Genomic DNA, 24,135 nt, shown 5'->3' with positions numbered 1-24,135 from the left:
TCTTTGTTGTTTTATTTTATTTTATTTTATTTTATTTTATTTTAAAATTAATTAATTAATTAATTTCGCTTATTTTGCTGGGCTTGTTTTTTTAAAATATAATACGAGTTTCTGTTCTATCAGAGGAACAGAATGGCGGAGGAAACAGCAGTGAAATAATGTTGTATTATCTGATGTGGGTTACGGGCAGCGTTGGGGTAATTAATTCCACATTGTGAATCCTGCTATAGCGATGACTTGCTTTGGAGTGTTGTTTTACACAGGAAGCTGCTAAGACCCAACTCAAATTTTCAGTAAGAAAAATTGTTTTCCACTATAAATGCTACTGAGATATGGGAAAATGAATTAAACTCCTGGGAAATCGTGCTTAACACGTCCTGCTAAAAGCACAGGTGTTAACTCCCATCAGATCCAGGGCCTGAGTTTGATCCTGCTTAAGCAGGAGTGAGTGAGTTTGCTCGGCTGATGCTGGAGTTCTGCCAGCGCAGTGCAAATGAGATCCAGTGTGGCACCTTATGGGAACTGGATATGAAAGGATTAGAGTAATTCCTTGGGAGGGTTTTTCCACAACTGCTTCCAAATTCTTAAGGACAGAGCAAGCCTCCCCTCTCTGGTGCTTTCCATGTATTTCTCTTGTGCTTTTCTGTGGACAGCTGCCCAGCATTTGCATGGGGCTTTGTGCTGTAACTCCAGAGATCTCTTCCCTGCACACACATGGCTGGGAGCAGCACTCCTCCCTGGGTGTTACGTTTATTCACACCAAGCTCCATCTGCCCTTTTACATGTAGTTTTCCACTGCTGCAAGTCTTACCGCCTGCAGGTAACTCAGCTGTGTGTCAGCTCATGGCACAGTGGCTCTAAATGGCACCTCCCTGCTCAGCCAGGACATGCAGAGATTGTGGTTTTTGTGAGTGACTCCCAGAGAAAGCTCCTGTTAGCAGAGTGGGACCTGCAGGCAGCTCCAGCTCCAAGGCACGCTGCTTTCAGTGTGGGTCTGTCACAGGTTAACCCAGCAGCAGCCCCACGTGCTCCCCAGCAGCAGGGCTGGCAGTGGGACCTGGCAGCAGCCGCCACGCGCAGCAGGACAGCATGCAGCATGGTGTCGTTTTTGCAAAATATTTATTACAAAATAAAAGTAAATATGGCAACAGAAGTTAAATAGCAAATGACATGACGCTGGCCATGAAGCTCTTGCTGTATTATTCTAATCTTTTACAGTGACCAAGTATGTCTCCAAGGGAAGCTGCACGTGGACAGCCTGAATGTATTCCTGTATTATTGGCTCTAGCTATCTGGGAATATTACTCTGTGTGCCCCCTGCCATCACCAGGAGCTGGCTGTGAGCAGCTGTGCTGTGTGCAGGGCTCCTTAGTGTCCCTCACACAGACCAGAGCCAGCGATTTCCTCTGAGACCTGCTGGGCTTCACCCCAGCTCTCCCTCCCCACTCTTCTTTTAAAAAGGCAGCAAATGATCCAGCGCCCATCCTTTTAAATAAGGCAGCAGGAAATGGAGTAGCAACGCTGAAGTACCTACTGATATGCCTTGAGCCTCATCTCTTATGATAAGCTGCTTGTATTTCCTTCTTTTCCCACCTACTAAGGACTCCTGAAGTTCACTGGTGAGAGCAAGTCTGTTTTCCTGCTTGAAAGGGCTTCTAGGTGCACTCCAAACAGGAATGCAGTCTTTCACATCTCTCAAGCCACACGTCTAATGGAAGCACTCTTTCTTTAAATTAATTACATTTAAAAAGGTGTCTGTGTGTGGGGAAAATCTTCCTAAGGCACCCAAGAGTTTAGAAAACCTCTCCTCACTTACATTACTGACAGGACACACTTGTTCCTCTTCTCTCCAAACTTAAAAACGTTGGCTAGTTAGGAACCTTAACTTACACAAGGACGCAGCAGAATAGCATCTAAAAAACCCAGAACAGAAAGAGAATTCTCAGTAACGTAAAGCACTGTGCGCAGACCGCCGACGTTTCGCTAACTACACAGATACGTCACGGACAACACGTGGAAATGGTCACATTGATTCCAAGGTTCCCATTGTCAGCAAAAAGGTGTGCTATAGCGGTATCAAAAACGAGGCAGTCACTGTTGACTATGGCCGCGTTCACCCCGTCGTGGATGGAGCGCGGGGTGGCCTCCCAGGTCAGTCTGCGCCGGTTGCCGTTCAGCTCCAGTCTGTACGCAAAGTTCTCTGCCTGCTTACGGGTGCCGATGAGCAGCACGATAGCAAAAAACTGCTGGTGACCTTCGTACTTCTCTTGTTTCTCCAGCACCAGCATGAAGTGGTGACCAAAGCATGACTGCATCATCACCCAGTCAACAGCACCTGGCAGGTTAATGTCCGTGGCGAGAAAAACGATGTCTTCTCCCTGAAGGGTGGTAATGCTTTTGTGGGCGTGCATGAGGTGGGACATGACGGCTTCCAGGGATCCCTGCCACTTGCAGGAGGCACCAGGGCACGGGCAGGAGTAGGGCCGATACTCACAGATGTCTTCGTGTTCTGGCTTTTCTGTGTGGTGGAGTGTCAGCGAGCAGCCTGTCGTGGCATACTGGGAAAAGAGCAAACATACTCCGTCAGGAACCACCCAGCGTAAGTGCTCACTGCCCCCACCTGCGACAACCACAACTCTCATTTTCACTGCAGCTCTTACGTGAGACGCCTCTATTTAGTGCTGGATTCAGAGCTGGGCTTATTTTTGTTTCCTCTTAAAAACAGGTTCTTCCTGTACTTGGCAGCTGTTGGCTTTTGTTTGCTTTTTAAATGCAAGCACTTAGATGAAATGGACCACGAGGCTGAGCTGTAGATATCTGCTGTTGCAGTTAGACCTGAACAGCCCACATCAGCTCAAGTGGTCCCGGTAGGGATTTTTCTTCTCTTTAAATAGAACACAGGATGCCAGTTTCAGCAAACAGCAACAGCATACTTTTAATAAACATGCCTAATGATCGTCACAGAGCAGACGTGCTTCCATTGAACTCAGACCCACGATCCCAAGTTTTAGCACTGTGGTTGCAAAGAGTAGGAAGAGAGATGCTGATTTTTCACGGAGCACAGAGCTAATCACAAGTGAGCACCGCGTGACTGCTCTTCATGTCATCAGGCTCCTACAAAGGCTAATCTGCTTTAAACAAACAGGGATGCTTTTCCTTTTCGACACCGAGTCGCTGTCTGCACTGAACACATTTCTTCCTCACTGCCTCTAAGGAGAAACACGTTTTGCTCTCAGCAGGAGCACAGCTCCCCCATCTGCAGACAGCTGTAGAGATTTCTGCAACTCTGCTCATGCGGTCCCACCATCACAGCCCGTGTGTGGCTGCCTACAGGAGGTAGGACGCTTCTTTGGGTCAGGGATTGTGCTCTGAGACCAAAGGTGAGAGAATGTTTGAAGCAACAAGACAGTATCCAGGGAAACACAAGTCCTGATAGACTTTTTTTAAATGTTCATCTAAGCAAAGTCTGAATTCATCAAAGTTTAACAGCGTATTTTGGGGTTAAATGCAAACACAGTTTCAGCTCTAAGGGTGAAATGCCTGAGACACAGAACGCCACAGCACTCTTAACTGCAGCCAAATTACCCACACCGCAACACAGTGCTACAACTGCTGGGACAGAAATGAGACCTTGTGCTTCTACAGAGCTTGCTTTATAAGCCATAACGTGTGCTCTGCTGCTTAATCCTCTGCCACAGGATTTATCCCCCTGTGAGCAGGAGCGCAGAGGTGTGCTGCGGTGCAACGAGGGCTCCTCCTGCTGCAGGCAGAAACCCACCATGCAGAGCATGGCTCCCTGCCGCTGGGTTCGATGCTTCCACTCTCACTGTTCTGCTGTTTTCACCCTACATTCATACCCCTGTTGGCAATGTAATGGCTTTGCACTGTGCTGAAGAACCTCTCTCAGTCTGACCCTGTTAGAAAAGCAGTAAGAACATGTAAGCTGCTGGATGGGCAAAAGCAAACGACTGCGTAGTGTCAGCCCGTATCAGAAAGTGGTGAACACACGAGGAAGAGAGCTGAGGAAATAGCTGTGGTTCTTCCTTTGCTGTGACCCACCTCCTTTTGTTTGCTCCTGAGCACACGGCAGCTAGTTTTGTTTGGTGAGCAGGAGACTGTGAACAGATTCACAAAGTGCTCTGGGTTTGTAAGGGACTCTTACAGATCTTCAGGGAACAGACAAAACTTGCTGCCTTCATGCTGTTCGGCACGTCACTGATATTTACCATATCCTCATTCAAACTGAGGAGCCTGTTGGTCTTTCCCTGCGTGCAGGTTATATGATACTGCCCATCTCATTGACGGCTCTGCCTTTTCCACTTCTACTGTGTCCTTCCTGAGGCAGGAGAGCAGGGTTGCATGTGGTACAGGCAGCGCCGGTGCACCACAAATGCCTGAGCTGATGTGACTGCTTTGTGCTCTTCTATTGCCTTTCTCTCACTCCCAGCATTCCACTTTTACAAGTACCTTTTTTTTCACAGTATTACTTGCGCCACATTCACAGTCCTAAGAGGAAGCAGGCAGCCCTGAAGCCATCACTACATAATGACTTAGCACTCCGTGTTGTTGCTATGTATGTCACTTCACTCGCGTTACCCTGGACTTCCCCTTACAGGTTATCTGAGTGCCTGAAAGCATTCTGAAAATGTTGGCTAAGCTTGAAGGTGCTCAGCAGAGCCAGGTCAGTGAATGAAGGCAGGCTGTATATAGGATTAAAGCACCTTGTCTGAAGCTGCAAGGGAAATCTGCAGCAGAGCTGGGAATGAAATGCCGAGTCCAAATCCCTGCCGTGCTGTGGGCAGCAGGCTCTCCCCTCCCAGCAGCACGGTGCAGCAGCAGCGGTCCGAGGCTGCGGAGTGCCTCTGCCTGCCGCCTGTCTGAAGGGGGCAGCGCTCAGCCTGATGCTACCGGAGACTTTTCAATGGATACGCAGTCTCACTACGCCTGCTGGTTTTAAAGCAAAACATCACCATTGGATGTGGGGTGCAGAAAGGCTTTCACATCTTGCCCTCGGAGCAAAACATAAAGAGTACAACGAAATGAATTCTCACTGGATTTCCTTTTCTTCAGAAGGATCAGAACCACGTGAAGGTTCAGAAATGTGGCAGCACCTCCAGGCAGAGGTGACTACGTTAAAGGACCCTCCTTAGGGGAGGTATCCCTAACCCTGTCCCGGCTCTCAGCATGCAGAGCATCGCTGCTCCTACGGAAGCTGGGAATTGCGAGGTTTCTTTTCCCAAAGATGAAGCCCTGCGTCCCACCCTACATGCGCATTAAGTCAGCTCCGTAACTACAGAGCACATTTACCACCTGCACTTATTTAAAAGATGAGAGAAAACAACGAGTTGTTTTTGTCACGTCTTAAATAGGAGCAGGGCTGTGAGCGGAGAGAAGGGGGTGCCCTCCAACCCAACGCCCCATCCGCTCACCTTGCAGGGGAAGAGCACGGCCGAGGCCACCTTCTCCATGGCCAGGTTCCTGATGCTGGGGGTCAGCGAGCCCCGGCAGGTGGGGCAGAGGCTCAGCTTCTGCCGGCATTGCTTGCAGACCAGGTGCCCGGCCTGGCACTGCAGGATGGGCGGCAGCACATAGTCGAAGCACACGGGGCACTCGAACAGCGAGGTCAGCTCGTGGTGCTGCGGGGACACCGGCCCGCCCGGCCCGGAGAGGACGGCGGCGGCCGCGGGCACCGCGGAGGAGCCGGCGCCGGACGCGGCGATGGTGGCGGCGGCGGGAGCGGGCGCGGCGGCGGCCGGGGCGGGGGCGTGCGGCGGCGGCTGCTTGCCGCAGGGTTTGCTATTGCCCGGCCCGGCGGAGGACGGCCGGCTCATGGCGCCGCGCGGCCGCCAACATCGGGCCGCGGCCCTCGGGACCCGACGCGGCCGCCCGGAACGCACCGCTGACGCAAGAGGCGGCCGCGCGCAGCCTCCGCCCCGCCGCAGCGAGCATGCTCCGGGCGGCAGGCGGGGCGGGGAGCCGTGCGGGGCGGCGGGGGCTGCGGACGGACGCGGCCGCGGTGCCAGGACGGAGCGGGCGTGCCTCGGGTGCGGTCAGCGGCAGCCCGTGCCGGGGCTCCGCGCCGTGCCCCGCAATGTGCCCCGCACCGCCCAGCCCGTTACTCCGCGATGCCGGGTCGTCCGGGGGCTGCGGTAACCGAAGGCGGTGCGCTCCGCGCCCGGCCGCGCAGGGAGGAAGGGGCGCCCGGCCGCGCAGAGAGGAAGGGGCGCCGGTGGCGCTGACGCCCCGCGGGGCTGAGAAAGCCCACCGGGCACCGTTATCCGCGTGGTCTCGGGTCCGAACCCGGCCGGCCCTCGTGAGGACCGCTGAGCCGCCGTGCTGAGCGCGAGCAGCGGCGGAGGAGCGCGGCTCCTCGAGCGGACGGATTCGTGCGTGAGAGCGGTGCGAGCGCGGAGGACGGAACGATGAGAGATGGGTCTGTTCGAGAATGGAGCAGTGCTGCAGCGCTGCTTCGGTGCGGGGTCGGGTAAAAGAAACGGGGTTGTTTTCATCCCCCGCGTAAAAGAACGCTGAAAACAAAACGCCGTTTTAAACGCGTTCTGTTTTGGTAACGGAGGAGAAGTGAGGACAGCCCGAGGGTGGGAATGTCCCCGCGTCCCTTTCATTTGCCGGCAGGGCTGAAGAAGGCTGAGCCGGGGCTAAAGCCGCGTGCTGCCGTGCCAGCTGCCGCGCCAGCTGCTGTGGCTGCTCTCTGTCCTTGCGCCGGGTAGGACGCAGTTCTGGGCGCACAGAGCGCTGCGTGGTGCCGCTGAGCAGCGCAGCAGACGGGGCGGCCATGAACAGGGCTGTGGTTTGAATTCCCCGTCAGCTAATTGGGCAGATGACATACAGCATTTTCCCAAGAGTTCTGCTTGTGACTTGACTCTTCTTGCCCTTAAATGAGCAATGCTTTCCTCCGAGGTGTGGCAGCACTTCCCAGAATGGTGCTGTTATCGCTCCTCGGGCGTGCGCCATGTGTGACTCATTGGTGGCTGTGCGCCCTGTGAGGAGTTCCACTGAGACACTGCCCATGCTCTCATTAAAAGAAGGTGCAGTGTTAGTGGAGTTCTGCTTTTTTCTTCCTTGTGAAGCACCGCCGAGCCTTGCAAGATGATGCAGCTCAAGGTACCAGAGAACAACCCTTTGTCTGCAGCTCTGGTTTTATTTTTCCTTTGGCATTTGCAGAAACCACTCAGTAATGCAGTAATGCGCAGTGCATTCAGATGCAGTGAAGGTCGTGTCCGTGGCAAGGCCAAAACGAGCCGTAGTGTGGGGTGAGCTGTGCTGTGCTCTGTCCTCTCTTGAGTTACACGGCCAACAAAGGTTGCTTTTCCTCTGTCATTCTCTCTTGAGAGTCTTTGCCATAGGTGTGGAAATGCTTCCTTGGAGCTCAGAGAATAAAGGGACCCCAAGGTTCTCTCTCCATCCCGGGGTGCCGAGGCCTTTTCTGATCCCCAACCCCAAACAAATGGAGTGTAACAGCGGAGTGGGGCAGACAGAAATCAGCAGTTTTTGGACGTGACAGTGTGTGTGTGCTTGTCCAGCCTGGGAGAAACCTGCGTGGGGCTGTGGGGCAAGGGGGTCCCCAGCACAGCTCGGTGTGTGTGTCGTTTTGTTTCAGAGCAGAAGATCTCATACGCACACGCTGATGTTCCAACCATGACCTTCTGATCACCGCCCATTAAGCTTCCCCCAGCCCGTGACTTTCTGACAGTGTCTCGTTTTTACTCATGGAAGAACCGTCCTGCTGGTTTTGTGACCTGTTGTGCATTCTGCAGTACAGGAAAGAGCAAACACAGCGGCCTTTTCACAAACAGGCTGGAATGGGGTGGGTGTTTATACCAAAAAAACCCGTGGTTTTCTTCTTTTCCTGCACTTTCCATGGAGTAGTTTTAAAATACTTTATATGTATGTTTATGTGCTAGAATGTGGCTGTTCCACTCTTTTTTGCACCCCTGAGCCTGCCGTTAAATGTACAGCAGTAACATACAAAAAGGTATCAGGGGTGTGCCTGGGTTACAGGCACTCTGCCCAGCAGTTGTGCATCCAGCAAAGGGGTGCTCTGCAGAGACAGGGTGTGGAGCCAATTGCCCCAGAGGGGCCGTGGCTGCTGCGGGGGCATCGCTGCCCACCTGGTGCAGTTCTCAGTTGGTTACAGGCATCAGCTTTTTAATCTCGGTTTAAAAAATCTGCCCTCCATATACAGTCAGGCTCAGAGCAAAAAGGAGAAGAATATACAGCTGTTGTCTGACACGTTTGGTTTTGTACACTGAGGATCAGGGAGATCGATCCGTGCGGTTTGTAAAGCCATTTTGGGGCTATGAGTGGCAGTAATACATATCTGATAACGGTCTGCTGCATTCTGACCTCCAAGTCCCACAAACCCAGCACCTGAAAATATGGGCACGGCCCCAAAGCTGGACATGGCCCTGAAGCTGCGCTGGACCCTGAAGCTGGCCAGTGCTCCCAGCACTCTCCAAAGCTCCTGGGGATGGGAGGAGGAGGGTGGGCTGAGAGGGGAGCGGTGGAGGTGCTGAGATTCCTTTGCTGCCTGCAGGAGGTACTGGCAGAGCCCTCTGGAGGCCCTGCAAGGCCTGTCAGGGAAGCCCTTTTCTTCGTGCCCCTCTCCCTCCCAGGTGCGGTGCTGCAGCTTGCTGTGAGGCTCCGATACTCGCTGTCTCTGAGGCTGACTCACACGAGGTGCTGTGCTGTGCTGTGAGTTTCACCCACACATCTGGCTTTGTTTCCTGAATGCCTCACCAAGGCTCAGGGCAGTTTCTCAGGCAGCCCCCACCCCACCTATCCCCGAGTGTCTGACAGCACCCGGTGTGTGGGCTGTGCCGGGTCTGTGCATCTTCTGCAAAGACATTTCCAGGCTAGAAATGAAAATCTGCAGCCGAGCTCTGTTATGAGTGCGGGGCTCTGTGAGGTGTCGGAGCTGCTGAGCTCTCCTCTCTGTCATCTGTGTTTTTTTGTTTGCATTTTCCAACCAAGTTTAACCAACAGCCAGACTGCTGTTATTGCTTCTTATTTTTAAAGCATCTGTAAGTGTGCTGTTAGCTTGCAGAAAGGGCTTCCTTTTCTTTGAGGGGAACTTGAGTCTTAAATTTAGCCTTGCACTGCACGGAGGTTATAAACAGACAGAGAAGGGGAGAGGGAGGAAGGGTGAAGCCCCGAGGGAGGCAGTGGGGCTGCTTCCTCAGTCTGGTGCAGCGCGTTTCTGTTCCTGTTTCTTTAGAAATCGTGTATGCATTCAGTGCAGCTGTGTGTGCAGGACGTGGCACTGGGACCCAGCGCTGCCAGCTGTGCTCTGACCACTGCTGCTGCACTGACCTGGAACACAGCTCTGAACGGTGTCCTTTGGCACCTTTGTACCTTCGTAGGAACTCATTTAGTTGGCACTACCACCCAGCATACCTGGCCATGCAGCGCACCCCTCAGTGCTGGTCAGTCAAGCCTGATTGGCATTTATTTCATGTCTCTGATCGTGCTTTATTAATCTACTGTTTGCCTGAGCACATGCCAGTATTCCTCAGGTAGAATGAGTATGCTCTGTTTAGCATGAACACTGACTTCCTTACCTTGTCAAGGTGTTCTCAAGTATGAATAAGCTGACCTGCCTTGAAAGCCACCCTGGGCTGCCCTGGGCTGCGGTGTGGTTCCTCCCCACACATGGCAGCACTGCGCACCAGACATGACTCACCAGGGCTCTGCCTGTCCTGGTACAGCTCCCACTGCGCAGCCCCGGCAGGGACAGCCTGCTGCTGGGCACTGGGCTGTGACCTGCTGCTGGGCACTGGGCTGTGACCTGCTGCTGGGCACTGGCTGAGCTTTGACCTGAGCAGAAATGGCAGGAGGGGATCAGGGAGCACTGCAGAGCCCCAGCAGCTCCCGTCCTGTCCCAGCACCATTGCAGGCTGGTTCTGACTGCCCTCTTTTTTTCCTTTTATTTTCATCCAGGGGTCTGTATCTCCGGGTATCTTGCAGGCAGGTTTCTTGTTCTCTGGACAGCTATCATTACAGCACACAGTTTTGGTATGACTAACAGCTTTTTTGGGAGAGGTCTAAAAAAGGAAGCAGAGAACAGTTTGTAATGTGGCGGTGCACATGGCCTGCATGGATGCCCGTGGGATGCTGTGGGTCAAGTCTGTGCCTGCTGTGGGCAACAGGAGAGGGCTGGCTATGAAGGGCTGGGAGCAAACCTTGGTCATTGCAAGTGGTAGAACTGGATGCTCACACTGGGCCAAATGATTTTGATGCACACTGTGTTGTCAGTGCTTAATGTTGTTTCACCATGGTCAGCACTTTCATGACAGACTTTTATTTCTTGATCATCTCTGCTTGGAAGGAAATGACCACGTTGCCACGCTGTTTCCTTTCCCCTGCCAGCTCCAGTTGAGGGCTGTGGTGGTGCCCGCAATGGCCCTGCTGCTGGTGCTGCTGCTGGTGCTGGGGTGGAGGGCAGATCAGAAGAAGGGCTGTGTGCCATTCCATCTGACAGCTGCCCCCGGCCACTTGGTCCTGATGGCCATCTCTAGCGATGGAACCTTCCTCCCTGGGCTGCTCACGGCCTCACAGCGGCCCTCTTCCCAGTGATGTGAGTGGGTATCTGAAGTGAAACACAGTTCTGAAGGTATGTGGGGCTCAAGGTGAATGTGGGTGCCTGGGGGCACTTTGCTTCTGGGTGGGAAAATACAGATGTGTGCTGTTTGTGTGCATCAGTGTGTGGGTGCCCTGCAGCATGGGCTGTGTGTGGGGCTGGACGTGCAGAGCTGTGCACATGTGCAGTCCTGCACACATCCGTACATGACACCCACAGTGCAGTGCTCTGGGCGGGCTGGGCACACACCTATGGTCAGGTGGGCTGTTCTCTTCTGCCCGTGCTGCCCGTTGTAGAAGTACAGGTGAAAGATGTGCTCCATCTTCCAGTCAGACAGGAGCAGCTGGTTGGTGCTGAAAAGGACACTGTGAGTCCCATTGATGCTGCACAGCCAGATTGGGAACTTGGGAGTTTTCAGCATGCTGCCAACCTAGGGGCAGAATGGTCGGTGGGCATTCAGCACTGCCAGCACTGCCAGCACTGCCAGCAGTCCTCAGCAGCGTCTGCTCTGCCGTGCCAGGTTTAGGGCGCCTTGTGGCTGTTCGCCCCTATTGTATCTGTGTGATGGTCACGGGTGGCAGGCAGTGAGACACAGCAGCCCTGAACGGGGGTCCTGACCAGCAGCCCCGGGGGTGCCGTGGCTCTGGGGGGCTCCGTGCCCTGCCCCGCTGCCTCTGCCAGGGTGGGGTCAGGGCAGGCGGGTGGATGGAGGCGGGAGCTCAGCCCTCACCGCCCGCCTGGAGGCAAAGCTGCGTGGCGTCGGCCAGAGGAGAGCCTTGCGTAAAGGATGCGAGGGCCGTGTTGGTGCCGGGAGCCCGGGGCACGGCTCCACGCGCACTGGGAGGCAAAACGCGAGGTGGGAAATCGCCACCGCATCACCTGCCGTGGGATTCGGGCCGGGGACGGGACGCGGGGCCGGGTTGTCGGGGCTTACCGGGGGCAGGCGGCGCTCCGCCTCCTCGCCGCCCCAACGCAGGAATCCCACCTCGCTGCGCTGCGCGGGCTGTGCGCGGCCCGACAGGACGAGCAGGAGCGCTGCCTGCCGGAGGAGCCGCTGTCAGCGCGGAGCTGCGCGACCCACGCAGGGCGCTGCTGCACGGCCTTGCCGCCGCCGCCGCCCCCTCGGCCCTCACGCAAAGCCCACCCTGTTTGTCTGACGAACAAGTGGGGGTGCTTTCCTAAACCAAACGTAGGTAACAGCAGTAAGTAAGTTGGCAACTTGGGCTGATCCTACCTGCGTGCAGACGACGTTTCCAGAGCCGCATTCTAACAGAGGTGGCGTTGTGCCGCCCAGCTCCTCCCGGACCCTGTGCAGTCAAACACAGAGCACGGCTGTCCCACGTCAGCGATGGTGGGAGCTGCGTGCACCACGAGGGAGCAATGAGGAAAGCAGGAGGAAACATCACCGAATTGTTTCGTTTTCTTTTTCCACTGCCATGGCAGCAGCATCCCAATGCAGTGGCCTCATGCTCTACCTGAGCACTTGTATTTCTGGCCTAGTTCTATTAAGTTCAAATTTAGGATCGGATTCAGACCTTCGCGGTGCAGCTGTTGTTGGAAGCCTCCAGTTACACCCGAGATTAACCTGAGTACAACGATTTGCAGTAGCACTGCAGTTTCTGCTGAGCTGTGGTCACAGTGTCACGTGGTTGTGACACGGGCACAGCTCAGCTGCTGATCTGCCGTTTCTTTGCACAAATCTTTTTACATCAGTTTGAGAAAGATTCTATCAGTTTCCTCTGCTAACACAGTGATGCTTCTGTGATTTTTCTAAGTTGATCAGCATAGCCATGATTCTGGCTATCTGTGGGATGGCTCGTGTTCTGTCACAGTGCATTGCTCCTCCTTTGTGTGCAGCTGGAGCTGCCCATAGAGCTGCATGTGGAGTGAGTGGCACATGGAGCTGCATATGAAGCTGTACACAGCTGCATGCCTGCCTCTCTCTGCTGCTCCCTCCCTGCTGCTGCCAGCTGTGTCAGCACAAGCGCACACAGTGATGCTATACGACAGCAGCACCTTTCTCCTCAACACACAGCCAGCTGCTCCCCGCTAGCCCAGGACAGAGCATTTCAGTAATGGAAGAAAAGGACCATTTCATCAGATGTAACCAGAGAAAAAGGGCAAAGATAATTTTAAAAAGAAAGATACCTTTCCAGCGTCCTGGAGAAAAGTAAACTGTATAAAAACAGGATCAGTCCGTGACTCCCTTCATCTCTGAACTGGAGAAACAAAAGAAGTAATCAGGGAGGAAATTACAGTGGCTATGTGATGCTTAATTAGAGCAAATCCTCTGCTTAACTGCAATGCCAGGTGAGCACACTGAGCAGAGTGAACGGGGTGTTACCCTGGGAAGGCTTTGCTACAGTTTTGCTGATTAAAATCAGATGAAATAGAAGAAACTTCCAGTTCTTGGCCAACCTATTTTTGCATGTTTTTCCAGGTTTTGGCTAAAGGTACAAGAAACCTGTTTGAACCAAGTACAAGCTGCTGCCCATTTGTCATGCAAAAAAACCAAACCAAAACAAAACAAAAAGGAGATGATATTCCATACATACACAGCCAATATGGTCAAAGATAAACTCCTGAGCTGCTGCTTTCTCGGGGAACTCGAAGAGGCGGATCTGTAGGGCAGGAGTGTGAGGTGAGGAACCACAGAGGAGACGGAACATCCAGAAGTGGAACTTTTCAGCTCAGTGTTTCCAAATGAAAGGCAAACACAGGGACCCACGCTGACCCTTCCTGAACAGCAGAGTTCAGTTTTATGCTAACAGTTAACAGACAGAAGTTAAGGAAAGGCTTTAAGTCAACTTGTTCCTTCTTCTAACAGAAGAAAGACCAGAGTTAAAGAAATGAGCTCTACAAAGAAGTCATGCCTTCACAAGGAGGCAGGAACACCTGTCGAGCTCCACCTGGCCATGGGTCCGATGTTCTTATGTTATGCGGTGCACTGTAAGGTAGGAGCAGGCTAATGAGAGGTTTCTGGTCTGTAGACAGTTCAGACCAGACGTCATTCAAGAAGCCGTATTTGCAGGAAGCATTTCCATACCCACCTGCTCAGTGAAGCTGTTAGCTTTGTAGCCCACAGGAGGGGAGCAGTGGGTGGCTGCAGTGAGGAGGCAGACAGTGGCTCTCCGGCCGTCCCCTGCTGCCCACAGGCTGTCTGCCAGCGCTGCAGCCAGGGCCTCTCCTTGCTCCTTCTGGCTGATTCTGCACAGTCTGCAGTGCAGGGCAGAGAAGAGCACAGCAGACAGGTGTGGGCAGGGGCAGCAGGGGTCTGTGTCCCTGTGTCCCTGTGCCCGTGTCCCCATCACCTGCCCAGCCCCATACCACCAACAGTTGTGGGTACGTCCTTGAGGATGCTGCGAGTCCCCATGCCCCAAGGTGGGGCCTGACACTGGGCAGCAACAGTTGCGCCAGAGATTGCACTGAGGCAGCAAGCCTCGCTCCTACAGCAACAAAGAGGGTAAAACCTTGCCTTGGAGCCAGTCAAGTCACTGCTGCAGGTGCAGATTTCCATCTGCATCTGCAAACCTGGTTATGTTCTGTCTCGTACAACTTAGAGGCTGGTGCTGTTTTTTTTTAGTTCAAACAGTGCAAAGAAATGGTTTGTATATTTCCCCAGGAAGGCTCAGCTTACCTCTCCAGGTGAGTGTGTTCTGTGTTCCTTGTGAAGAGCAGGTATTTAATGATGTTTGCTTGTACAGCCATCACAATGGCTCTCGTTCCTCCCTGGAAACAAAGAAAGCAGCTGGCGGTGTCTGTGAGCCCACCTGGCATGTGGTGCAGCCCTGCAAAGCACAGCTCTGAGCCGTGCTGCTGGCTGCCCCACGGGGAGCTGTTCTGCATTCCCCTGGTAATTCATAAGGGCCGATGACTGCGGAGGTAAATGGAAAATAAATTGAAAAATATCTGATGTGCCTAAAAAATAGGAAATCTCTGTGCAAGAAGCACCCGCAGCAGCCCCGGTGCTGTGCTGTGTGGGGCTGGGTCCCAGGGGGGTGGCCACAACACCCAGAATGGTGTCTGCACCTATTTGGGTTCCACATGGGGCAGTGAGAGGCAGGAGATGCACAAGGAGGGGTGGGCAGTGCAGGTCTGTGCCGTTTGGCTGCCTGCTGCTGCAAGCATGCAAGGCCGTGTTGCTTTCATCTCACACCTGCACTGCTGCTGCAACAGAGCAGCCATTCCACCCAAAGCTGCTCCAACATCTGCACCGGAGCCCATCCATCCTGCTGAGCACTGCGGGAAGGAGCATGCCTGTGGGCTGCACTGCAGCGTTACCTTCTCAGCCTCCAGAGCGTAGGCCAGGTCAGAGTGCGGCTCACGGAACCTGAAGTGTGCTCGTGCCCAGTCCTGGCTGAAGGTGCACGATGCCTTCCCAAGCAGCAGCGTCTGCAGTGCCTGCAGGTAGAGAGCAGCTATGGCCACAGATGGGCGCCTGCACCTTGGTGTGCACATCATGGTCCTGCCTGCACACTGCCTGTGCTGCGTCCTGCAGGCTGTGCTCGGCCATGGGCTGGGGCTGGGGGAGCTGTGGGAGTGGGGAGCTGTGGGGATGGGGAGCTGTGGCTCTGACCCTGAGCAGGGGCTTTTTGCCTCTTTATGGGATAAGACTTCCCTGGCTGTGGTCTGCACCACAGCTCCTGCCAGGTTTCACCTCCAGTTTCACACCCTGAGTTTTTCATTATGTTTGGGCCGCAGTGGTGGGGTTGTGTCAGAGGTCACAGACACGAGGCTGGTGCTGGGACCCTCTGCCATTGCCTGTGGAACACTGGTCGGGTTCTGGGGCCCAGACAATAAGCACTGTCAGTCTCAGAACCACTTGGTATTTGGCAGCAGAGAAGTGCTCTCCTGCTGCTGAGCCTCCTGCCCCTCACAGCTGGTCCCTAGGAAAGCACTGGGGGGCAGGGTCATGCCTGGCAGCAACCAGAGTTATGAGAATATGTTACAGCCACGCTCTGTGGGAGTCTCATACACAAGTAATGATGGTAACTCTGTAAGCAACAGCAGCAGCCTCACAAGCTGCCAGCTCCGGGTCAGGTTCCATGCTGCCCATGCTGCTCACCATTGCTATATCCATGGGGATGGGCCGCCCTGTGAGCTCTGCAGGTGGCACACGTGGCTCCAGGGCTCCTCTGGTGCCCACTGCTCTGTGCCCACAGCCTGCAGGTCCCTGTGGGGAGACAGAGCTGGTGCTGGGGGCTCCCTGCTCCAGGATCCCTCCTCCCAGCTCCCGCTCACTCCCTGCCCCCCTGCACTGGCTCAGCCCTCACTGCCCTTCACCACCTGCTGCCACCTGTGGGCACAAAGCTGAGCAGCTGAACTCTCCCGCAGAGTGTGTTGGAGCACCAACAAACCAACAGTGACTGCAGATATTTCTGCTTTAAACAGGGCAAACTCAGTCAGGTTTTGGTTACAACTGGTTGCTCTAAGGGGTGGGCGGCATTCACTTCCAAATATCTGCTACAGTCCTGAGTTGTTGCACTCTGTATGGACCATGGGGACGTGCAGCTCAGGCACATCTGTGTTGGGTAAGTACACGTTTGTGCATCTCGTTTCCAGCTGGTTCCCTTTGTTGAAACCAACTCCCACAGAAGCGAATGATTACGGTGTGGAAAAGTATTTGGACTTCAGGATGTGAACGTCCGTGCTTGTCAGCCTGAGCGCAGGGCAGGGTCCAAACACACTGCGTGGTTCTTCATTTCATAGCTTTTTTTTCCCCCCGTGTTCTTAAACTGGCCACAGAAGCTGTTAAGCGGAAGCAGAAAGGTTCATTTATGCTCTTCTGCTTTGGTTCTGCTTTGGGAAAACAGCCCTTGAGAAAACACTGAGAGCACACACGTGTTCAGAGGGGTGTGAGCAGCTCCGTGTGGGCGCTGCAGGGGGACTGCAGTGTCTGGGGGATGAGAGAGCAGCACTACCCGAGAGAGGAGCACCCACCTGGGGGCTGGTCTCACCACCTTCCCGGCTGCAAAGGGAGAGGAAATGCACATTAGAAGCAAACAGAGGTGCTGCTCCTGCGTTTGGAAATGGGAGGCAGCCAGAAGAGAACTGCAGGAGAGAAAGCGAGTAAAAGCTACTGCTTTTAATATAACACACAGCATGATATTACTAATAATGACAACACGCCACAAACAACCATATTGAAATTAACAACTGACTATGTTTTAGACCGCTGGATTTAGGATGTGATAAGAACGAAGCGGACTGAAAAACTTACCCACAGAAACTGAAGATTTTTCTCCATTTGTCGAGATCCAAAATTCTGCTGGAGATCTCATCCAGAGCAGTTTGGGGCACCGTGTGCTCAGTGTGTGCAGCCTGCATTGTCTGCTCAGCTGTGAGCAGGGCGCTCAGTGTGCTCAGGGCGCTCGCTGTGCTCAGCCCCTCGCTCTCCCATTGGCACCCTCTGTGTGAGCAGCAGAGGGGAGCAGAGCCAGATGCACAGCCCTCATCCTCTCATCCGCCTGCTGCTGTCACACCGTGCTTAAACTTTAATCAGCACCAGACACGCTCTGTGCTCCCCGCTCTGAACCTGACCCCTGGAGGAGCCTGACTCCCACCCCAGCCAGTCTTACAATGCTGCTCAGATGTACGGACACACCGGTGTTCTATTTTTATGGTGATAAGAAAAAATCTGAATTTTCAGGAAACCTTTCCAAATATATTTAAATATTTCCCCTCACTATGAGGTGTTTTTTTCTTTGAAGCATGAAACATCTGTATGGGAGATTGGTAATCACAGCCTGAACCTCTGATTAATCAGCTGAGGCAAGTGTGGGGTCAGCTGTGGGAGCACAGGTGAGAGTGATGGAGCTGTGCTCCTGGAAGGGCTGGAGCTCGACTCCATCCCCTCTGAGACCTCATTTAAGGGCTGACTCCCACTGAGGCAGCACCTCTTGGAGATTTCTCACCAGTGAGGACTGCCCCAGCTTCTTCAGCTAAGGCACCACCACTGGTGAGTTTCCCTTTGCTTATTCCTTCTGTACATTTGCTACCATCTGTATATTAACAACCAATACAAACATCCCATTCTAGAAATGACATGGGGAAAACCTGTAGTTGATGCTCACGGATTTGAAGCACTGCGCAGAGCATATGCTGGTGTTTGCTGGTTTTCATCCAGGAGCACAAGTGGAGCACCAGGCATGCTGCAGCCGCTGCGCTGGGTGCTCAGACACACACAGCACCCCAGCTTGGTTTGCTGATCGGTTGCTCTGTTTGCCTTGGGAACTGGGCAAGGATAGTAGTAACAGCTGGTCTCGTGGTTGTGGGTAGGGTGGATGGCTTGGAATGGGGATAAGATGGGATAGGATGGGAGAGCTCTTTGTGAAGGGTTCCCCAGCAGCTGGGCCCTTTGCACAACAAACATGACTGGAATGAGCTGCTCCTCAGCAATGAGGTGGGTCTGTACAGCTCTTTATTTTACAAATGCTGCTCCTTCAGAGCAGGTAGGGGCACTTGAGGCGGATACAGCACTGAGAGCAGCCCGGCCCCCCATGGATGGACAGCAGTGCTGCAGAGGAGCACAACCCATGGAACACCAGGAGCAGGGAGGGTGGAACATTACTCCTCATTAATTGCTGCTTAGTAAATAATACAGTGAAACATGGTAGGAATTATGAGTTAAGAAGATATGTTATCATTAATTAATAAAGGCACACATATTAATTAGGAAGAGAATTGTTAATGAATTGTAGGTGGTCATGGCACCTTGCAGACAGTGTTGCGTATGGCTGGGAACAAGGCATGTACTGCACAGCCCAGGAGGGGAGCTGCTCTGTAAGAGGCTCAGGGGAGCGGGGCTGTGGGTGCCAAACTTTGCACAGACAGATCCAGCAGCCAGCACTGAATGTTTTGCCACTCACTGTAAAAGTACAAAGACGAGTATCTGTATCAGCAAGGTCAGCCTGTGCACCACTGCAGCTTGGGGCTCTCAGAGCCAGGCCCTGCATGCTGGGGCTGCTGCAGGTGGCTGTGAGGGGATTGCTCATGGCACACAGCTGTGCAGGAGCCAACCTTTGCAGATAACTGGGAGCTGGGCAGACCCTTTGTTCCTCTTCTGCTGTGTGTCCTGAGTGGCATCCTTGTGCAGCAGTGTTGGTAGGATGAAGCCCTTCCTTGCACCTGTGGTTGGTGGGTGAGGCACAGTGCACCCGGTGAGCAGCTGGAGCACCTTATCTGACTGGGAGGTAAGGGCATGGAGGCGCATATATCCTTTTGCTCTGGGTTCCATCACCCCTTGTGTTGGAAACTCTCAGGCTTTCCCTTGTCAGTGCCAGGTGTGTAGCATGTGCCTGTGCTGCCTATGGCATTCTGTCCATGTTTATTTGTACTGCTTGATGACAACTTGCTGCCTACTGGTTAGGCAGAGCTCCTCATAGCCCTGGAGGGGGGGGCTGTGATGGGCACTGCTGGGTTTCAGCTCACATTGCTCTGCCCTGGGTTCACCCCTCTCCTCGGGATGCAGCAGTGTGAGTGCATGCTATATTTCTACATACAACTCCTCATCTTGAGGCACAAAGCTGTTCATGCATGGATTTCTCTACAAAATGGAGCTCCGGGGGGAGTTAAAACCCCAACATTTAAAGCTTAGAGCTCTTCACAGACAGAAACGATGCCTCTGTGTGAGGTGTCAGCAAGACACTCTGGAGCTGGGCCATCCCCTGCTCTCTTGCTGTCTGTGGCAGGGCTGGTGCTAGGAGGAGGGTGGGTGCTCTCCTTCCTGCTCCATTCCCTGCTGCCCAGTGCTGTAGGGGTAGTGCTGTGGCTCCCTGAGAGCTGCAGGTGGCTCATGCTGTGCTGGTGATGGGAAGTGGCTGTATGGCAATCCCCTTGCTGTGCCTCTGCTCCAGATCTGTGCTGTTGAATTCTCAGTTCTGTTCACAGCAGTTGCTTCTCAAGTCAGGTCTGGAGGAAAGAGAAGCAGATGCCTCAGTAAGGCTTTAATCCAAGAGAGAAGGGGTATTCTGATCTGGGTTTGTCATCTAGCATGTTATCTTTTATTTACTGTCACAACAACAGTTATCTGAAACCTTCTCTCGTTTTTAACTTCTTCAGAAGCTGGTGCAGGTGGTGGCTGCTGAAGGTGGCAGTGATGAACACCTCCTCCTCATGCTGTTTGACTTTAATACATCAGGTCTGCGGCACCAGTGGCTGTCCCTGAGTCCTTGGGTTTAGAGAAGGGGAACTCGAACCCGGCCAGGCGTATCAGCAGCGCGTTGAGGAAGTGCACCAGGGAGCAGGCCAGGATGATCCAGAAGGAGTCTGCAAACCTTTCGCTGTGAGTCTTAAATGTGAAACTTTTCTCCTTAAAGTTAGCGATTTTCTCTGACAGGTGGTGGATCTTCACCTCGGAGGAGAAGAGGATCATGATGAGGCAGCCGCAGGAACCTGGAAGGAGCACAAGATGCCCATCATGCCTGTAGGAACAGCTGCAGGTCCCTGGGGCCTGTGGGCTGCTGGAACTGCCCAACTGCTGGGGGTTGGCTCCCATCTGCCCTGCTGCCAAACCACCATGGGCAGCATCTGCTGTGCATAAAGCCATGCAGCAAAACCAGCCCCTTCTGCCTGCCCCCCATGTTCTGTTTGGTCCCCGTGCAGTGGCCCCACGCTGCAGCCTGCAGAGGGTACTTACAGGCAATGAAGCTCCACAGGTACAGCCCCACGGGGCCATGCAGTGTTTCGTAGGGGCTGCCAAAGGCATTGTACAGGAAAAAGCCCATTGCCACCAGTGTGAAGATGATCAGCACCATGCAGAAGACAATGATGCTGACGTGGATGCTGGCAGGGATGATCTTGAGCAGGTCTGGAAAAACTAGATGTGAAGTTAGAAAATATTATAAATATTAAGCAATGTTAATTTGGAAGTCATGCCAAGGCTTTCCTGCTAATGTGTGCTTATTGCTTCAAACTGTGCTTTCCCAAGTGCAGTCTGTTCTCCTCCACCCCCCACTACTGATCTTGCTGGAGAGGTGTGCAGGAAGCCCAGAAGTTCTCTTTGAGCTCTTGAAGTTGCACTGAAGGTGAGTCATAGAATCAGTCATAGAATGGCTCCCCTTGCCACAGACAGGGTCACCAACCACCAGACCAGGTTGCCCAGAGCCACATCCAGCTCACACAGTCCTGTTGCGAGTGGCCAGCGATGGATCCAGGGTGTGTTCCTCAGGTACTGAGCTGCTCAGTGCTCTTCATTCTCCCAGCATGTGCTGGGGGCTCAGCCTGGTGCTGCCTGCGCTGTGCCATGGCAGTGTGATGCTGTATGGGGCTGTGCCCAGGGCACCGTGGAGCTGCGAGCTGCCCCTGTGGTGATGCCCATTGCATTTGTCTCAAATGGTGATGACACTGCTTTGGTTTATGTGGATATTCAGTGCTGCTTTGTTACCCTCATGATTTAAGAATTTGGCTCAAAATGTTTGGTTTTATCTGAAAATCTTAAGCAGTAAATGTTAAAAGATCCACATCTAGCAATGACAGCTGGGGGAACATCATCAAGCAGCAGTGCTGGTGTGCGCTGCTCCTATGGCGGTCAGAGCTGTGGGGTGAGCGATGGTGGGTGGAAAGGGGAGAGCATGGGTGTTTCCAGTGTGGAAATAGAGGGAACTCCCTGTGAGCATCCGCTGGGAGCTGCTGCCAAGGGGAGATGTGGACACCACGAAGATGGGGTTTCTGCTCCTGTTTCTGTGAGTAAAGGGCTCACGGGGTGCATTGTATTTGAAGCAGAAGGCCCAAAAAGCAAGGTAACAAACTGAGAGGAAATGGAGACCAACTTGATTTATTGTTGTGGAATGTAGTTTGTTAAGGAGAAGTTACTGCCCTGTGCTGGATCTTTCCCTTGGCACCTGCAGTTACAGTTTTTGTCACTACAATTTTGTGACATCAGGAAAAATTAATTCCAGCGGCAATGCCACCTTGCAAGAAAAGCATGCCTAGTAATGAATGAAATACTGTGTTAGTGTGCATGCCTATGACCTTTAGAAAATGAACTGCTGACCTAGAAACTGATGAGAAGCAGCAGGAGTAAATGAGGCAGAAGGCCTTCCCCGGCTGAGCAGAGCTTGCTGGCAGAGCAAATTCATTTCACAATTAAAAGAGATGTAGTGGTCAGGGGGGAGCATTTAGCGGAACAAACAGCAAACTAAATCACTTGGCCTGTTTTATATGCTGTTTCTCTTAGACACGCTGGTGAGCATCACCATGCATGGCACTGCTGTGTGGCTGTTCTGCCGCCTGGGATGCACATGGAGCTCTGAGGGCTCTGTCCCACGTGGGGAGGGGCTCCTGCAGCCACAGGGTCTGCACACTGGCCTCAGTCAGTACCCACCCTCTGCAGAGGGTGAAAAGTGAGATGAAAGTGAGGGTGAAAAAAGAGATGAAAAGTGTGCAGCTGCAGTGAGGGCAAACTTCACTGGAGTTCTTCTTGGAGCTGCTTTAGCACATTGCTCCCAAGGTGTGTTTTGTAGTAATGTGGGTGGCATGCAGGGTATATTGCAAGAGATGACTGTCTGTGTTGCTACAAGCAAACTGTCTTCCTTGCATCATTCCATGGATCTTATCCTTAGAGATGAGCAGATATGAGTATCACATGCAAAGCAAAACCATTTTTAACTGCCTTTGGTAAAATTTGGTATGTCAGGTACCGAGCTCCATTTGCACATCAGTTGACTGTAAGTCCAGTAACAAGCGAGCAGCTTTCAATCCATACTGCAGACTGTAAGCCTTTGGCTGCTTTGTTTCAGCAGCAAAGTGCACCCATGCCTCAGCCTCAGTTCCTTCATGGGATTCCTGCTAGATTAGTGTCTTTTACAACAGAACAAAGGTCGCAGTGTTGACACACACACACACACACACACACACACACACACGAGGATGACAAAGATTAGGTGAAAAATGAAAGTATTTAAAGTAATAGCAGATACATATTTCAATTGTGGGTGACTGTAATAGAAACACAGATTGCTGAAAATAATAGTGAGCTTTGCTAGTGTCAGAAAAAAGGTAATTACAAGCTGAAAGCTAAGAGATGAAGAGCAGCATTTGGCTTTAGAGCATTTTACTCCTGTTGAGCCCTGTGAGGTACGGGGTTGGTACCTCCTGGCCCCCGAGCAGCCTTCCATTATTCAGGTGTCTCTGTTACTCACATGAGAACTGGAAGGGCCTCCCGCCGAGCCCGCACTGCCTCACTCGCTCGCCATGGAAAAGCCCATACTGGATCTCTCCGATGAACTTCTCCAGCTCTGGCCCGGTGGCGTTGACCAGCAGCGCGCCCGTCTTGCAGAGGATGGTTCCCTTCACCCACAGCTGTGTGCCGATGGCCGCTGTGGTTCCCAGGGCACACACAAAGCTGAACACCCCAGCCAGGCAGAAGAGGATTTTCTTCTGTGGGGTGGGCATGGTGCTGTGGGGGGGGGCTGCGCTCTCAGCAGGGGGCTGGTGTGGTGCCCATGGCTGGTGTGGTGTCCATCGCTGGGAGGTGCTCGGAGGGTGCGTTCCTCCCCATCCCCCTGCAGCTCCTCTAACTGTGCTGCAAATGGAACAGTCTGCAGGGAGATTCAGTCCATCCTCTGTGTCACTTGATAGTGGAGAAGTAATGCAACAAGGGAACGTGTAATTCAATGAGTGCTCCACTTCCCGGCTGTCTGATTGGGCAGGCTATGGCAGGGCCAGGCTTGGCTGCCCCCTGGGTTGTTGGCCGTGCAGAAAAGAAGCTTTCAGAGGGCTCTGTGTGCTGGGAATCCCTCAGAGCCAGCAGTGCAAAGCTGCTCTGCTCATTATGGCAGCTGCCCCAGTGCAGGGGAGGGCTGGGCTGGGCTGGGTGACCCTACCTGCACACAGTGGCACCTGTGTGTGAGCTCACCTGGTGTGGGCCCCTGGCACCTGTCCTGTCCCTGCTGCCCCTCCTGGAGCCGATCAGCCCCAGGTTTGGAGCCAACAAAGGGCTTTGTTTTTTTTTTCCCTTTTCAGTTCTCTGACCAGATCAGCTCAGGAGTGGTTCGTTACCTGGATGCCTGTCTGCAGCAGGAGCACTACATAGAATTAAAATGAAGAAGGCAGCGTGCAGGTAAATGATTATTTAAGCTACACTTAAAGCTGTGCCTTTCTCTGTGGTCATTGAGAGTAACCAAGAGATGGCACTGAGTGCTGAGCAGGAGGCTGGGAGCGGTGACTGGGAACACTTCACTTAATCAGAATGCACTGACTGTTGCCTGGAGAGGGACTGTAACATTTAGGCACAACTATGACCACAACATTGCAGTGAAAGCAAAGATGTGAGCCTATATGTACATATCTAACAGGTTTGTGGGAAGAATTAAATGGGGGAAATATATAACCTCACTGTGATCACATTGATGATGGATTTTGTTCAAGGTTCAGCCTTCTGGTGGTGTTTTCAAATGAAGCAGCAGTTTATGCCTTTGAAAGTTCCGAGCTCTTACGAATGAGCTGGGAATGCCCCTGAGGTATCCTGCAGCAGGAACATTATGAAGCACAAAATGTACTAGAAAATCCCCAAAGCAATAACTGCAGGGTCTTTCCCA

The 24,135-nt window shown here is 53.1% G+C and overlaps 3 protein-coding genes and 1 long non-coding RNA gene across 4 annotated transcripts; 1 reads left to right on the top strand and 3 right to left on the bottom strand.

The window, feature by feature from the left end:
• Positions 1–1,110: 1,110 nt before the first annotated feature.
• Positions 1,111–5,883, bottom strand: SIAH2 (siah E3 ubiquitin protein ligase 2). The gene is made up of 2 exons (XM_072344446.1): positions 5,430–5,883; positions 1,111–2,558 (listed from the first exon to the last, which is right to left on the bottom strand). Exons 1-2 carry the CDS (start codon positions 5,829–5,831, stop codon positions 2,001–2,003), a joined length of 960 nt encoding a protein of 319 aa, XP_072200547.1. The 5' UTR covers positions 5,832–5,883; the 3' UTR covers positions 1,111–2,000.
• A 4,321-nt stretch (positions 5,884–10,204) lies between these two features.
• MINDY4B (MINDY family member 4B) lies at positions 10,205–18,552 on the bottom strand. The gene is given in 14 exon segments (XM_072344736.1): positions 10,205–10,608; positions 10,611–10,731; positions 10,734–11,027; positions 11,532–11,636; positions 11,832–11,904; positions 12,746–12,816; positions 13,153–13,218; positions 13,648–13,813; positions 14,235–14,326; positions 14,879–14,998; positions 15,663–15,770; positions 16,538–16,565; positions 16,818–17,053; positions 18,466–18,552. Coding segments are annotated over 14 exon segments (1,971 nt in total).
• Positions 18,553–18,703: 151 nt separating this feature from the next.
• On the top strand, positions 18,704–23,657 carry LOC140256224 (uncharacterized). Its single transcript, XR_011904657.1, has 3 exons — positions 18,704–18,789; positions 19,737–19,880; positions 23,561–23,657. It is a non-coding gene; the product is annotated as an uncharacterized lncRNA (long non-coding RNA).
• CLRN1 (clarin 1) lies at positions 18,755–23,224 on the bottom strand. Its single transcript, XM_072344570.1, has 3 exons — positions 22,738–23,224; positions 20,235–20,414; positions 18,755–19,990 (listed from the first exon to the last, which is right to left on the bottom strand). Exons 1-3 carry the CDS (start codon positions 22,988–22,990, stop codon positions 19,725–19,727), a joined length of 699 nt encoding a protein of 232 aa, XP_072200671.1. The 5' UTR covers positions 22,991–23,224; the 3' UTR covers positions 18,755–19,724.
• Positions 23,658–24,135: the final 478 nt, after the last annotated feature.

The sequence above is a fragment of the Excalfactoria chinensis genome, chromosome 9 (genome assembly GCF_039878825.1).
Source record: "Excalfactoria chinensis isolate bCotChi1 chromosome 9, bCotChi1.hap2, whole genome shotgun sequence".
NCBI lineage: Eukaryota > Metazoa > Chordata > Aves > Galliformes > Phasianidae > Excalfactoria > Excalfactoria chinensis.
Note: the sequence above shows the minus strand (reverse complement) of the source record. Positions and strands in the feature narration are given on the sequence as shown.

Excerpts from the sequence above, each read along its gene's own strand:
- CLRN1 (XM_072344570.1), bottom strand. The coding sequence starts at position 22,990 with ATGCCCACCCCACAGAAGAAAATCCTCTTCTGCCTGGCTGGGGTGTTC. Across the intron at positions 20,415-22,737 it reads GAGGCCCTTCCAGTTCTCAT|TTTTTCCAGACCTGCTCAAG; the intron begins GTGAGTAACAGA and ends CTTCACATCTAG. Across the intron at positions 19,991-20,234 it reads CCTGTGGAGCTTCATTGCCT|GTTCCTGCGGCTGCCTCATC; the intron begins GTAAGTACCCTC and ends TGCTCCTTCCAG.
- SIAH2 (XM_072344446.1), bottom strand. The coding sequence starts at position 5,831 with ATGAGCCGGCCGTCCTCCGCCGGGCCGGGCAATAGCAAACCCTGCGGC. Across the intron at positions 2,559-5,429 it reads CCGTGCTCTTCCCCTGCAAG|TATGCCACGACAGGCTGCTC; the intron begins GTGAGCGGATGG and ends CTCTTTTCCCAG.